The sequence below is a fragment of the Scyliorhinus torazame genome, chromosome 12, assembly GCF_047496885.1.
Source record: "Scyliorhinus torazame isolate Kashiwa2021f chromosome 12, sScyTor2.1, whole genome shotgun sequence".
In the NCBI taxonomy this organism is placed as follows: domain Eukaryota; kingdom Metazoa; phylum Chordata; class Chondrichthyes; order Carcharhiniformes; family Scyliorhinidae; genus Scyliorhinus; species Scyliorhinus torazame.
This window is the reverse complement of record NC_092718.1, coordinates 213,386,020-213,402,377: the sequence shown is the minus strand read 5'-3', so window position 1 is coordinate 213,402,377 and position 16,358 is coordinate 213,386,020. Positions and strand designations below refer to the sequence as shown.

The following is a 16,358-nucleotide window of genomic DNA, read 5'->3' as shown; positions in this document are numbered from 1 at the left end:
TATTTGAAAGGTTTCTGATGCAAAAACTGCATCCCATGCTACATTTAATAAGTATAGAAATTAATGGAATACCAATATGCCAAATCATTCGCTCTAATTATTGGGAGGTTAGGTTTCCCGATGTATTCAGCCTCCTTGTGGGTCTAAAAGGATAGATCAATGTATAACACATGGTAAATAGACTAGAGGAATTAAACGAATTACCAATGGTTACCTGCTGTGCTGGGTTGACAATTCTCCTGGCAGTGTAAATCCTTATCCCCACATTCCAGTGCTCTGCGGAGAGAGAAGCTGGTCCCCGATGAACCGGAGCGACCATGTTTTGGAGATCCATATTTCTTTGTGGATGCTGAAGGCAGAAATTGAATAGGGAAATTTTACAAGTTAACAACTCATCCATTTCGTTCAACCCCACAAATTCAATTGCTATTAACTGAAAGCCCCCACATTTGCTTTAAAATTATGCAAGAAATATTGTAGTGAAAAAGCATGATTGTAATTTGACAGATCAATTATTATTATTTTTTTTAAATGCAGATGCTGAAAACCTAGAGTAGAAACAAGGCCATAAGAATTTGAAGACAATAAAGAGACAGGTATACATCTATTTTCTCTTCACAGAAGCCGAGGGATCGGTTTATTGAGACCAATTTTGCCTCTTGTCCAAGTTTGTTATAGATTCCCACAAACACCCACTCGCGAGTATTTTCTGTACTGTCCACCACCCAAAAAATATCCTCTTCAGAAAGACTTTCCTCGTGCTCACCAAATCAAATTCATGCTCACAGGGCATTTACTGTTCTAGCGTCAGAAAGAACAGGCCAAGGGTGACCAGGATGTACTCTCAAGCAGATCAATCCTGTTTCCAAGGCAACTTCAATCTGATTGCTCTGCATTAGATTCCAGCACTTTAGAACATTTCACTAAGTGTTTAGAGCTTTATTTTCATTGAGATCTTTAACTGCCTGCAGCAAATAAAAGCCAATTTCTTTTAGGGGGCGGGGGAAAGAAAATCTCAGTCAGGCACTCGATACAATGAGCTTCAATATCACACTACCCCTCAAAAGAGGCAAATATAGACTGAATGGAATTAAAAACAGGTGTGGTCAGTTCCTAATGGGCTAGTGGTTGCACACACCTCACAGATTGATTTCTAACCTGTGCCATTGGCTGAGCACCAGCACTCCTGGGTTAGGAAGACAACAAAAGAACGGCGAGCTAAAAATACGACAGTTTCAGCTCTGGATCAGTATCCAGTGCCCTCTGCTGGAAGAGCTCACATGGTTGCTGTTTGAGAATTGTACCAGACCTGACTATGATGCCCCTGCACGACTAACATGGCTCACACACAAAGTCAATTGGATGAACTACCGGAGAAGTCCCAGCACACATGACGGTGTAATGCACCTACAGCCAGTTCCTCCAGAACAGGAAAAAAGGTGAAAAATGGAAGAAGGTTTGATTTATACCTTACCTTCTGCTCCTGTTACCAGGGCGGCATAATTGGAAATAGTGAGGAATTTACAACATTAAGTAATCTCTCTAGGGATTGTTGGCACGTCTCTAAATCAGTTTTGCTCGCTTTACAATGGATCTGGTAGCGAATGAGGCCATCCCCGTGCCTAGCTGTTATATTTGGGTTGGATTGCAGCATAGATGGTGGCATGGTTGTCCTACATTCTGAACATTGCACAGTGAATCCCTACAAGATCAAATTTTCAATTAAGTCTTTTAAAAGTCCTTTGAACAGAGTTACTTCTCAGGAACAGAAAGGCCCATTCAATGTTCACCACCAGCTGCTGCAGATCTTGACCAGTCTACCAAACTTCATCCAAACCCAATGATTCCAATAGTCACCATGATGCTTGCTTAAAAGGGAGAAAAAGAAAGGGGGGGGTGGGGGAGAGAGGGGAATGTGACTGTCGCACTTGACAGTATTCAAAGATCTCACCCAGCTGGGACACTATCCTGCTAAAAGGCACTGAGTAGTAAAAACAAATAAAAAATACTGGAAAAACAAAGCATGCCTGACAGCACTATAAAAAGAGGAGGGTTATCATTTCAGGCGAAGACCGTTTGTCAGTATCTCATATCTAGTCATATTTTCTCTACACAAATACGAATGGATCTGCTGTCAATTTTAGTCCGTTTCGGTTTTTATTTCAGATATCCAGTATCTTTTGTTAAAGACGATGTTTACTTGGGTAGTTAGTCAGTCCAGAATTGGATTCCATGAAACACAAAACATCTGTCAACCACTTAAATGGTCTGCACCCCAGCAGCCGGATTATAGCGAAAGGAATGCAAAACATTGAAAACAAAACAAAAAAGCACTTGTAAAGAAAGTACGCACATTGACACGTTGGGTAGGATCCTTCACCAATGTTACGTTTAGCTGCAAGGCAAGTTATTTGGAGTGGTCCAAAACAGGAAATTGTTAATTTGCATTTCTACCATTCAAGAGACCCGGCAAGGTGTTTGTGACTACATCATTATTCTCTTTTAAATATAAACTGCATATACTGAAGAAAATATGGTTCACCCCAAAAAACTAGCAGTTTTGTAACAAAGCAAACTTGTGCACTTGTTAGTACACAAGAGTATTTATAGTTTTAAGCCGTTTTAACAGCACACTTAAAATGTGTTTCACCTGGGGCTGGTTACACAGAAATCATACTAAAATAAGTGTTGAATGCTACTTGAAAAGGATAGTAGAGATCGTGAACATGACGACGTATAACTTTTTTAAGGCGTCCCTATGTTTAAGGAGGTCCTGAGTTAGGAGCTCCATCCATTGTCCTATTGACTGGTAGGCCGGTGTTGCCATCGGCGACCTGACTCAATCGGCTATGTCCCGTTCCACCTCGTGCCGCGTGTCCACTGCCTCTATCTTTCTCACCTGGCTCCTGCTGGAATTACCCTCCTTTTAGCCCTTTGGCTGGTTTGAGGGAATACTTCTGTTTCTGTGGTGGTTCCGGAGGAGGGTGGGGGTTTCAGCTGGTTTAGCGGCTGATTTTAAATGCGCCTAATTCCAAGTTTCCAAGAGGAAAGCCACCTTTCCTGCACCAGCTCAGCACATGAACACAGCAAGGGCGGCACGGTGGCTAGCACTGCTGTCTCACAGCACCAGGGTCCCAGGTTCCATTGCAGCCTCGGGTAACTGTGCAGAGTCTGCACGTTCTCCCAGTGTCTGCGTGGGTTTCCTCTCACAGTCCAAAGATATGCAGGTTAGGTGGATTGGTCATGCAAAATTGCACCTTTAATGTCCAAAAGATTAGGTGGGGTTACTGGGATAGGGTGGAGGTGTGGGCCTAGGTAGGGTGCTCTTTCCACAAGTCGGTGCAGACACGAAGGGCTGAATGGCCTCCTTCTGCACTAAAGGGATTCTATGATCCTTGTCACCAGAAGGCCATGACAACAGATAACTATACATTCCAGATTAAAGCTTCAAATTCCAACAGCATTGCATAATATCTCTCACACAAATTTCATTAGTGTCAATAGTGATCAACTTGGAAAGGCAATCAAATTAACAGTTACAGCCAACCTGTACGCCAGGATCAGTTATAGGATGAAAAATAATCAGCCACACCATGGCTGCAATCACACTAAAGCTTCTTCCAATTCTGGCAGTATCTCGTCTAATTTGCATGTAATTATTCTCGACATTCGCTTGGTAAATTTGGCCATCACAGCTCACCACAGAGGATAACAAATGGACTTTTTAGAAATAAACGGCTTAAAAAAAAAAAAATTCCATTTTAACCTCCGTTTTCCCATTTCGGATAGCGATATTTTTCACCCTCCACATGCACCTCACGATACACAATGCTGCATTGTGATTATACAACAGCTCTTTCTACATTTCCACCAAGGTTCGTCTTTACTTGGCAACCAGTTAATAATGTTGGCTGGGACCCAACATATGTGGTTAAGTTGGCTGGCTGTTGGTTAGGTCAGTTGGCTACACATTAGGCAAGTAGATATTTTAAACTGTGACCTGGCCAGAATATACATTTAAGGTTTGCATAGTCATAGTGTAAAGTGAAACTGACATACCAGCAAAGGGTTGCTTTAAGTAAAAAGGGTTCCAAAAGTTGCTCGGACAGCACCCACCTGAATATTTCCATACTCAGCATAGGAAATGGTGGGGGGGGGGGGGGGGGGGCTTATGGGTAGATGGAGGCAGAGTGGCAATGTCACTGAACTGTTAATCTAGAGGCCCAGATGAATTATTTGGGACATGACTGATGAATGCAAGGAATAGTTATACATTATATTGTATTATATCATCATGATACATTATATCATTAAAAGCTCTGGGTTCAAATACATACAAGCAGTAGGTCTGCTAAAGCTACGATTAAGGGGTCGCAAAGGTGCGGTAATCATTGATTTTAACCATTTACTTGTTTTTAGGGGCTATGTTGAGTCCTAGCTAAACAGGCCGTGGGACAGCTTAGTGGGACGAGACTGGAGAATGCTTATGAAATGAAATGAATGAAAATCGCTTGTCACAAGTAGGCTTCAAATGAAGTCACTGGGAAAAGCCCCTAGTCGCCACATTCCAGCACCTGTTCGGGGAGGCTGGTACGGGAATTGAACCGTGCTGCTGACCTACCTTGGTCTGCTTTAAAAGCCAGCGATTTAGCCCAGTGTGCTAGCTTGGGAAACAGATGTAATTGATGGGAGGAATCAGGTCTGCATGTAGTTTTGCAATTTTCCAGGATGAGAGTCTGACAAGACAGAAGGATTTTCAGATTGTTCCTGAAAGGATCCAAAAGGTCTGTGCAGAGACACAAGTAACCCTGATTCTTAACTTTCTTTACAAGTGGCATTTGAACTGTATTGGGTTGCTTAATTGGAATATATAGTGACAGGTGTAGATAGGGAGTTAAAGTTTTCTTCCCCTTCTATTAAAGAACTGTCAGAATGTCCAATTCACCTAACATATAAAGGTAGTTAAAGATGGGGACCATGACAACCATCATAGATTGTTGTAAAAACCTACAAAAATGTTAGTTAAAACTCTTAGTTAAACAGTAATTAGGATGGGCAACAATGTGGGCAGTGCCAGTGATGCTCTCATCCCATGAAGGAACAAAAAATTCAGCCCATCATGGCTGCTCTAGTTCTAATTCTGATTCTAACATTTTCTTGCACGATCCCCATACCCCATTAGTATCCAGAAATCTATCCATCAGTGTTGATGGATAGTTATACTCGATGACTAAACCTCCACAGCCCTCTGGGGTAGGAATCCCAAAGATTCAGCACCCTCTTGAACAAGCAAATTCTTCCTAATCCCTGTCCTAAATGGCCTACCCTTTATTATGAGCACAGTAAGAAGTCTTACAACACCAGGTTAAAGTCCAACAGGTTTGTTTTGATGTCACTAGCTTTCGGAGCGCTGCTCATTCTTCAGGTGAATGAAGAGGTATGTTCCAGAAACATATATATAGACAGATTCAAAGATGCCAAAGATTCTTTGAATCTGTCTATATATATGTTTCTGGAACATACCTCGTCATTCACCCGAGGAAGGAGCAGCGCTCCGAAAGCTAGTGACATCGAAACAAACCTGTTGGACTTTAACCTGGTGTTGGAAGACTTCTTACTGTGCTCACCCCAGTCCAACGCCGGCATCTCCACATCATGGCTTTATTATGAGACAGTGTACTCTATAGAGCACTGAAAGGGGAACCATCCTTATCTGCACCAAGCCTGCTCAGCCCTGAGAATTGGGTGTGCTTCACTGAGCTCACCGCTCATTCTTCTAAACTCAAAGAAATTACAGGCCCAGTCTGCTCAGCTCTCCTCAAAGGACAATCCCACCATCCAGACATATTCCATGTCCATGGCGCACTCATTAAGACTGTCCAATTCCCCTTGAAGCTTCGGTGCATCCCCCCCCCCCATCATTGATAGATTGTGAGCAGGTCCCAAGTACTGATCCTGGCAGTAACCCCAGCCTGCCAAAATAAGGTTTATCCTTTTATGACTATGCTCTGCCCGTTAACCGATCCTCAATCCATGCCAGTACCCATCCAACCCATCTTATGTGCTCTAATTTTGTTCACTAACCTCGTCTATGGGACCTTATCAAAAGCCTTCTGAAAACCCAAATACATAACATTCACTGATTCCCCCTCATCTACTAGTAACATCCTCAAAAGAAACTCCAACATAAATATCATAAATCCACTTGGACTCTGCCCTATCAGATCATTATTTTCCTAGTGTTCAGTTATTACATCAACTATGAGATTTTAGTATTTTCACTATTTCCAAAGTCAGATTTGGTTTTCAAATATCTTCTCTGAATAAACCCAATCAATTTTAGCAACATATAATAACCAAGTCATTTTACATTCTCCTGTTTAGTCACATGGCAAGTGTTAATCCCTTGTTCATCACTCACCAAATGTTATATAATTGGAAAGGAGGTCTAGTCCGGATTCATTTCTCCGGAAGCTGTCAATTCCACAGGGCCCTGATGGTCCCTGTTCTCCTGCATGAGTGATACAATTTGCCCCCAAATCAGCACACAATACCGTGTTACTTCTCGCCTCGGACATCTGGCTTTTGACTTCAGACATTTTGCTCCTGACTTCAGCCATTTGGGCCTTCAACCTCTTCAGAACCCCAGAATTGGGAGGAGATCGGCGCATAGCTTGCTGTCTCCGCTGGTCACGATCTTTACGGCATTGAGCTAATATGTCAAGAAGGAAAAATCATTTTAGGAACAAGTCCATTAACAGTGTTTTCAAACTGGGATCTAGAGAATTTCCAGGGGGTTCGTGAAACAGTCACGCAATGAGTGGTGGCCTGAAGTTGGGCTTGGGATGTGAGCTGGGAGCAGAGTGCAGCTGTCACGTATTCAGTGCAAAAGAGCCTGGCCTTCTCATCTTGGGAGGGGAGAGTGCATGAAGGAGCACAGAGAACAACAGGAAAATGGCCAGGTTGACCCACAGTCACCAAGGCTGGTGGTGGGTGCCAGGTGAGTTTCAACTTGTTCAAGGGCAGTGGGGGTCCCCAAACATTTGCTCAAAGGGTTCCAAAATATAAATTCCCACAGCTTTTAGGAGTATTATGTAAATTTGGGCAGGTGATGTGGGGACGCTTGTGATGACTAATCCATTTTAAACGGAATCTTCTCAGTCAAAAAAGTTTGAATTTCTCTGCATAAAAGCAGCGACCTTACTTTGGAACCTTAACTGTATGAGATGACACTCAGCAGTTACCAATTTTCAAATGCTTGGTCTTAGTCATTGCGTTGTCTCAGGAACTCTCTCGTCGAATAAACTCACTACCACAAGCGTTTTGGGAGAAAGGAGATGAGAAGATGCCCAGTTTGAATACTCACACTGAGTACCCTCAGCTCATTGCCCCAGTGCTGATTTAGAGAAGTTCAAAGTATGGGCAAGCAATTAAGAAAGGAATAAATGCTGTGGGGTCGAAATGAGTTGGCACAAGTAGCCCGTTTGTGTTACGAAGAATTATGTAACATTTTTCAGTAGAGTTTAGGGTGAAAATTCCAAGCATTTTCAGGAGCACCTGTAAAATGTTCTTTACTTGCTCTGTGCACAGCTGTGTGGTGCCATAAATGAAGGTACAACTGAGATGTCTCCAGGCATGAAGGAACAATGTACCATTTAGACTCAGTATTTCATCTGTGCTGCACAATGTTTAAATTAGGATAAGATTGGTGCTGTAGAGCTGGAGAATTGCACGTGCTATTCTATGGTGCAGTGCAATCTCCCCCACACAAAACGATGCCTTACAAATGAAGGTCATGAAAGAACAGCCAGGATTTACTAATGAATGGGGGGGGTGAAGAGTTTTCGTCATTATCTGGGTTCCAGTTGACAGCAGATTTTGGAATTATGCAGAATTACACTGAGTTTACAGCATAGACACAGGACACTTGGCCTAACAGGTCAGTGATGTTTATGCTCGATTCAAACCTCCCACCACCAATCTTCATCTAATCTCATCAGCGTAACATTCCATTCCTTCCTCCCTCATGTTCATATCTAGCTTCCCCGTAAATGCACGTTCGCTATTTGTCCCAACTGTATGGTTCTAATTCTAAACACCCTGTGTGCAAAAGAGGTTCCAATTGGATTTATTGTTGACTATCTTGTACTAATGTCCCTTAGTTTTGGGAGCTCTTTTAAAAGAATTGCACACAAGACTATATATATTATAAATTACAGGTTGAGCACGTTACCTGCAGAGTGCAGGAGAGAGGCTGGTGGGCGAGGTTGCAGGCCCCACAGGTTTTCCATGCTACTCCGGTCCTTCAGGTCCAACAGCTGTATGAGAATGACAGGGTCGATGTCGAGCAGGCTGCTGCTGGCAGTGGATGTCAGGCTGCCCATTCCCCGCCTTGAAGACCGACTGCGGCTGTTCAGCCCTCCTGTGGAGGATGGAAATAAAGCATAAACACGGCAAAAATGCACAAGGAGCAAAAGAATGCAAATTTACTGGGGGGGGGGGGTTAATAAATCTGATTTTCTGAAAGAAAAACAAACATGACAGAATTACCCAGTGCTTCAAACTGCCAACAAACTGGGATAAACTCGACCTGTCAAAATTAATCCAAGTGACATGGCAAGTTAGCCACAATACCCAAGGATTCGTAATGTCGCACTACATCAAAACTAACAACTGCTTCACGTGCATAAAAAGTGTACTCCTGGATTGATTTTTAAATTTTGAGCCGGGCTCTACTGACGGGAGTGGTGGACACGTGGTACTCGGCGATTACAATCTCAGATCATGTACCGCACTGGGTTGACCTACAGGTTAGCAAGGACAGTAGCCAGCGCCCGCACTGGAGACTGGACGTGGGATTTTAGCTGACAAAGAGATGTGCAGGCGGTTGAGGAAACATATTCAGAACTACCTGGAAGTCAACGACACGGGGGAAGTTTCGGCAGTGGTAGTCTGGGAGGCATTGAAGGCGGTGATTAGAGGGGAGCTGATCTCGATACGGGCCCACAGGGAGAAGGTAGACAGGGCAGACACGGACCGACTGGTAAAGGAGATATTACAGGTCAACAGGAGGTATGCGGAGACCCCAGAGGTAGGGGTCAAGCAGCAACAGCAGAGTTTGGCTTGTTAACCACAGGGAGGGCAGTAGAGCAGCTGAGAAAGGCGAGGGGGGCGATTTATGAGCATGGAGCAGAATGCTTGCACAGCAGCTTAGAAAGAGGGAGGCAGCCAGGGAGATAGGGAGAGTAAAGGACGGGGACCTGGTTGGAGACTCAGCAGGGGTGAATAAGGTGTTTAAGGAGTTTTACAGTAGGCTGTATAGGTCGGAACCCCCAGCTGAGCCGGAGATGAGGCATTTCTTAGGGGGGCTGAATTTCCCGAAGGTGGACGGGGAGCTGGTAGAAGGGCTGGGGGCCCCGATCGGGATGGAAGAGTTAGCGGAGGTTCTGAAGGCTATGCAGTCGGGTAAAGCTCTGGGGCCGGACGGGTACCCAGTAGAGCTCTATAAAAAGTTCTCTGGGATATTGGGGCCGCTGTTGATGAGGACATTCAATAAGGCATGGGAGCGTGGTGTGCTTCCTCTGACTATGTCACAGGCCATGATTTCATTGATCCTGAAGCAGGACAAGGACCCGGAGTTGTGTAGGTCCTACAGGCAGATATCCCTATTGAATGTGGACGCCAAACTGATGGCCAAAATCTTGTCCTCTAGGACTGAGGATTGTGTTCCGGATGTTATAGGAGAGGACCAGATGGGGTTTGTTAAGGGAAGGCAGTTGGTGGCCAATGTAAGAAGGTTGTTAAATGTGATCATGATGCCTCCCGGAAGGTAGGGAGGTGGAGGTAGTGGTCGCAATGGACGCAGAGAAGGCTTTTGATCGAGTAGAATGGGAATATCTGTGGGAGGTACTGGGATGGTTTTGGATTTGGGCGGGGCTTTATTGACTGGGTCAGGTTGTTGTATCAGGCTCCTGTGGCGAGCGTACGTGTGAATAGGACAACATCGGACTATTTTAGGCTGCATCGGGGAACGAGACAGGGATGCCCCCTCTCCCCACTGTTCTTCGCATTAGCCATAGAGCCGTTGGCAATTGCACTGAGAGCCTCAACAGGCTGGTGTGTGTGTGTGTGTGTGTGTGTGGGGGGTGGGGAGAGAGAGAGAGAGAGGAACACAGTCTCGCTTTACGCAAACGACCTGCTCCTGTATGTATCGGACCCTTTAGAGGGGATGGAAGCAATTATGAGGATTCTGTGGGAATTTGGCTGGTTTTCGGGGTATAAACTAAATATGGGGAAAAGCGAGGTGTTTACGGTCCAGGCAAGGGGGCAGGAGAGACTATTGAGGGTGCTGCCGTTTAGAGTGGTAGGTGGAAGCTTTCGGTATCTCGGGATCCAGGTAGCGCGGGAATGGGAACGGTTGCACAAGCTAAATCTGGCCCGACTAATGGACCAAATGAAGGACGATTTTCGGAGGTGGGACGCGCTCCCGTTGCCACTGGCTGAGTGGGTGCAAACAGTGAAGATGACGGTCCTCCCGAGATTCCTGTTTGTGTTTCAGTGTCTCCCCATCTTTATTCTGCGGTCCTTTTTTAAACGGGTCAACAAGGTAATTACTGGCTTTGTATGGGCGGGTAAGACCCCACGAGTAAAAAAGGGGATGCTTGAGCAGAGCCGGGGGAGGGGGGGTCTGGCGATACCAAACTTCAGTAACTACTATTGGGCGGTGAATATAGCCATGATCAGGAAGTGGGTGGTGGGGGGAGGGTCGGTATGGGATCGTGGGGAGGGTTCGGTATGGGAGCGTATGGAGGCGGCTTCATGTAAGGGCACCAGCTTGGGAGTTTTGATAACAGCCCTTCTGCCGTTCCCACTAGCACGGCATTCCACCAGCCCTGTGCTGGTGGCAGCCCTGAGGGTCTGGGGGCAATGGAGAAGACATGTGGGAGCGGAGGGAGCATCGGTCTGGTCCCCAATCTGTAATAATCACTGGTTTGCCCAGGGAAAGATGGACGGGGGATTTTGGAGATGGCAGAGAGCAGGGATTGAGAGGATGGGGGGGATATGTTTATAGAAGGGAGCTTTCCTAACCTGAGGGAGCTGGAGGAGAAATTTGGATTGGCGAGGGGAAACAAATTTAGGTACCTGCAGGTGCGAAACTTCCTACGTAGGCAGGTTTCAACCTTCCCACTCCTACCACAAAGGGGGATACAGGATAGGGTAGTTTCCAGAGTGTAGAGTAGGGGGTTAGTAAAGGCGGGACCTGTAAGGGCGGAAGACGGCTTTTGCACTATGTTTATAAATTCAAGTACATTGTTTACTTTGTTGTTGTAAAACCATAAATACCTCAATAAAATGTTTATTAAAAAAAAACTAACAACTGCTTGTGTAGATAGATTGACAATGTAGCCCCCTCAACAGGAGTATGATTGTTGGGACAAAGTGGAACAAAAGGAAAGTGTAAAACCTGTTTGGACATACTGCCAATTAACACATCCTCCCTGCATTCCCTTTTTGAACCCTGGTTCTTTTACTTAAGGGCTTATTCATGTCCCAGAGCCCAATTTCTGAAAGGATCTACGTCCCAAACCTTAGTTCACCTTTTCTTCTGACCGTTTCAGAAGAAACACACCTTGCACTTCCAACGTGTGCAGTTGCATTCTTTTTTTAAAAAATTGAGATGTGGGTGTCACTGGCTCGGTCACTATTTATTGCCCATCCCGTTGCCCTCGAGGTGGTGGTAGTGAGATGCCTTCTTTTTTTTTTTAAATAATTTTTATTAAAGGTTTTCATAAAATATCAGTAACAAAATGAGAAAGAAAAAAGAACCCAACAGGGTGAAGTACAAAACACAATCTAAAAAAGCAACTCCCCCAAACCCCTCCCCCCCCCCCATGCCTAAATAATAAATTAACATTAACACCCCGACTTAAGACAGGTGTATACACCCCCCAGACCCTTCCAGTGTAAATAACATAAACAAAAATAAAGTAACCCCCCCTCCCCCCGCCGTGCTGCTGCTGCCATTGACCAATGTCTATCGTTCTGCCAGGAAGTCTAAGAACGGTTGCCACCGCCTAAAGAACCCTTGTACCGACCCTCTCAAGGCGAATTTCACCCTCTCCAATTTAATGAACCCTGCCATATCGCTGATCCAGGATTCCACGCTTGGGGGCCTCGTATCTTTCCACTGAAGGAGAATCCTTCGCCGGGCTACCAGGGACACAAAGGCCAGAATTCCAGCCTCTTTCGCCTCCTGCACTCCCGGCTCCTCTGCCACCCCAAATATTGCAAGCCCCCAGCCCGGTTTGACCCTGGATCCTACCACCCTTGACACCGTCCTCGCTACGCCCCTCCAAAATTCCTCCAGCGCTGGGCATGCCCAGAACATATGGGTGTGATTTGCCGGGCTCCCTGAGCACCTAACACACCTGTCCTCACCCCCAAAGAACCTGCTCATCCTTGTCCCGGTCATGCAGCACCTTAAACTGTATGAGGCTGAGCCTCGTGCACGAAGAGGAAGAGTTCACCCTCCCTAGGGCATCTGCCCACGTCCCCTCTTCGATCTCCTCTCCCAACTCCTCCTCCCACTTACCTTTCAACTCCACCACCGAGGCCTCCTCCTCCTCCTGCATCACCTAGTAAGTTTCCGAGATCTTCCCCACTCCCCCCCGAGAGCACCCTGTCCTGTACTGTGTGTGGCAGTAGCCGTGGGAATTCCACCACCTGCCGTCTGGCAAACGCCCTTACCTGTAAGTACCTGAAGGTGTTCCCGGGGGGAGCCCATACGTCTCCTCCAGCTCACCCAAGCTCGCGAACTTCCCGTCCACAAACAGGTCCCCCAACTTTCGTATCCCTGCCCTGTGCCACCCTGAAAACCCTCCATCTGTTCTTCCTGGGGCGAACCGGTGGTTCCCCCGTAATGGGGTCCACGCCAAGGCCCTAACTTCCCCCCCTATGCCGCCTCCACTGCCCCCAAATTTTGAGGGCCGCCACCACCACTGGACTTGTGGTATACCTCCTTGGAGGGAGCGGCAGCGGCGCCGTTGCCAGCGCCCCCAAACTCGTACCCACGTGAGATGCCTTCTTGAACTGCTGCAGTCCACATAGTGTAGGTACACCCAATGTACTGTTAGGGCGGGAATTCCAGAATTTTGACCCACTTAAGGTCCGGCAATATATTTCCAAGTCAGGCTGGCGAGTGACTTGGAGGGGCATCGCCAGGTGATGGTGTTCGCAGTTATCTGCTGCCCTTGTCCTTCTAGATGGTAGAGGTCGTGGGTTTGAAAGGTGCTGCCTAAGGAGCCTTGGTGAGTTTTTACAGTGTATCTAGTAGATGGTACACAATGCTGCTGCTGCTGGGCACTGGCGGTGGAGGGAGTGAATATTTGTGGAAGGGATAACAATCAAGTGGCTGCTTTATCTTGGATGATGTTGAGTTTCTTGAGTGTTGTTGGAGCTGCACTCATCCCGGCAAGTGGAGAGTATCCCATCACACTCCTGACACCTTGGAAACAGTGGACAGGTTTGGGGAGTCAGGAGGAGAGTTAGTTGCCACAGGGTTCATAGCCTCTGGCCTGTGCTTGCAGTCACAGTATTTATATGGCTGGTGTAGTCCAGTTTCAGGTCAACGGTATTCCAGGATGTTGATAGTAGGGGATTCAGTGATGATAGAGGTTGAATACCAGGGGCACAAGGGACACCAAAACTGGATCAAGGTGAGAAAGCATTGGAGTTAAATCCATTGCATTGGAACTTTGGGGAAACAACAAATCTCCAGGATCCGATGGTTTCCACCCTTTTCGCTCCAGGGTATTAGGCGTTCAAGTCAGACGACCCTGACCTATACAAGAAATCCAGGTACGACCTCGGCAAAGCCATCCGAGATGCCAAGAGAGAATATCAAACCAAGCTCGAGTCACAGACAGACTCTCGGCAGTTGTGGCAAGGCCTAAACAACATAACAGGCTTCAAAGCGAAGCAGAGCAGTACCTCCGGCAGCAGCGCACCCCTCCCCGATGAACTCAATGCATTCTACGCTTGGTTCGAGCAGGAAACCAACAATCCGCTGCAGAGTGCTCCAGCAGCCCACAACTCACCCAAACCCACCATCACAGCTTCCGAAGTCAGATTGGCCTTCCTGAAAGTGAACCCTCAGAAGGAGACGGGCCCGGACGGGATCCCTGGTCGTGCACTCAGCCTACACGGACCAGCTGGCAGGTGTGTACGCGGACATCTTTAACCTGCCCCGACTCCACTCCGATGTCCCCACCTGCTTCAAGACCATCATCATACCGGTGCCAAAGAAGAACCAGGCAACGTGCCTCAATGACTACCGTCCGGTGGCCCTGACTTCAGTCGTAATGAAGTGCTTCAAGAGGTTGGTCATGAAGCGCATCACCTTGGTCATGAAGCGCATCACCTCCATACTCCCAGAACACCTTGATCCACTGCAATTCATATACCGCCGCAACCGGTCCACAGCAGATGCCATTTCCCTGGCCCTACACTCATCCCTGGAGCATCTCGACAACAAGGACTCCTACATTAGACTCCTATTTATTGACTACAGCTCCGCCTTCAACACCATAATCCCAGCCAAGCTCATATCAAAGCTCCAAAACCTAGGACTTGGCTCCCCACTCTGCAACAGGATCCTCGACCTTCTGACCCACAGATCACAATCAGTAAGAATAAACAACAACACCTCCTCCACAATAGTCCTCAATACCGGGGCCCCGCAAGGCTACATCGTTAGCCTCCTACTCTACTTCCTGTACACACATGACTGCATGGCAAAATTTGGTTCCAACTCCATCTACAAGTTTGCTGCCGATACGACCATAGTGGTCCAGATCTCGAATAACGACAAGTCAGAATACAGGAGGGAGATAGAGGGAATGGTGCAGCGACAACAAACTCTCCCTCAATGCCAGCAAAACTAAAGAGCTGGTCATTGACTTTAGGAAGTAAAGTACTGTACACACCCCTGTCAGCATCAACGGGGCCGAGGTGGAGATGGTTAGCAGTTTCAAATTCCTAGAGGTCCACATCAACAAAAATCTGTCCTGGTCCACCCACATCGACGCTACTACCAAGAAAGCACAACAGCGCCTATACTTCCTCAGGAAACTAAGAAAATTCGGCATGTCCCCATTAACTCTTACCAACTTTTTTTTTTGGATCTTCAATATTTTTTATTGACATGTAAAACTATACAAAAATTGAACCCTTGTAACAATGAAAGAGTGAGCCTCTGGTGCTGGCACACAGGAAGCCTCCAGGCTAAAGCTTAACAGCTCAGAGTTGGCGGCGGGGAGGGAGGGGATGTTACATCATTGACCTGGCTGTTCCTCGTCCACCTCAACGTGGGGTAGTCAGTCCAGGTCACCTCTGAAGCAGGCAGTGTTAACAGTTGAGCGTGCTGTTCTCAGGCTCTGCGCCCAAGCGTGGGATACACCGGAAGGCAACATCCCACCTCAAAACACTGGGACGGGGTCGCAGGTGCTAATTTTGCAACAGTTGCACGGGTTTCTGCAATTGCTTCGATCGTCCACACCCCAGAGCCACCTCCCCCCCGGGGGGGGGGGGGGGGGGGGGGGGGGAGGAGGAGAAGAGAGAGAGAGAGAGAGAGAGAGAGAGAGAGAGAGAGAGAGAGAGAAAGGAAATAGGAAATTTCTGAAACAAGAACTTATTCAAGGGGCTGTTTAGCACAGGGCTAAATCGCTGGCTTTGAAACCAGACCAAGGCAGGCCAGCGGCACGGTTCAATTCCCGTAACAGCCTCCCCGAACAGGCGCCGGAATGTGGCGACTAGGGGCTTTTCACAATAACTTCATTTGAAGCCTACTTCTGACAATAAGCGATTTTCATTTCATTTTTTCATTCAATAGATCTGGAGCAAAACCCCCCGATCCTAACTGCGTATGAACAAAACTGCAATAAACTCAGTTACGCCAAGTATTTGGGCTTATTATTATCTTTGTATAGTTTCCTTCCAATGCATCAAAGTTTGGCTTTTAACTCCATTCCGTCCATTATTTACACTGCAGCTTCAGGACTGCCTCAGTAATGGGGAATCCCAAACTCCAGCTTCCTGTACCTGTTCCCCAGCACCCCACCCCCCCATACTCTGAAGGACTGGATGGCTATGGAAAGCAAGGAACCTGGATGAATCACATCCCTGCCTTGCCTAAGGGCAGAGAGGCAGATTATAGCCCTCGGGTCGGCACCAACTCTGCTGGCAATGGTACAGGTGACACCCCCATTCGACAAGGCACAAAAATGGTCTGCGGGTTCAACACCCTCCCCTCCCCATTCAATATTCTGGCCCTCTCCCCAAGGAAGCGGGTGACCCAGTGG

General features: G+C 46.9%; 1 protein-coding gene across 11 annotated transcripts in view; it reads right to left on the bottom strand.

Moving 5' to 3' along the window:
• trim37 (tripartite motif containing 37) overlaps positions 1–16,358 on the bottom strand; it is a 210,467-nt gene that overhangs the window by 24,368 nt on the left and 169,741 nt on the right. For all 11 annotated transcript variants that reach the window (XM_072469883.1, XM_072469882.1, XM_072469885.1 and 8 more), the window contains 3 exons: positions 8,234–8,422; positions 6,422–6,712; positions 215–349 (listed from right to left, as the gene is read on the bottom strand). In XM_072469883.1, coding sequence (XP_072325984.1) covers positions 215–349; positions 6,422–6,712; positions 8,234–8,422 — 615 coding nt within the window. The remainder of the gene's footprint in view (positions 1–214; positions 350–6,421; positions 6,713–8,233; positions 8,423–16,358) is intronic.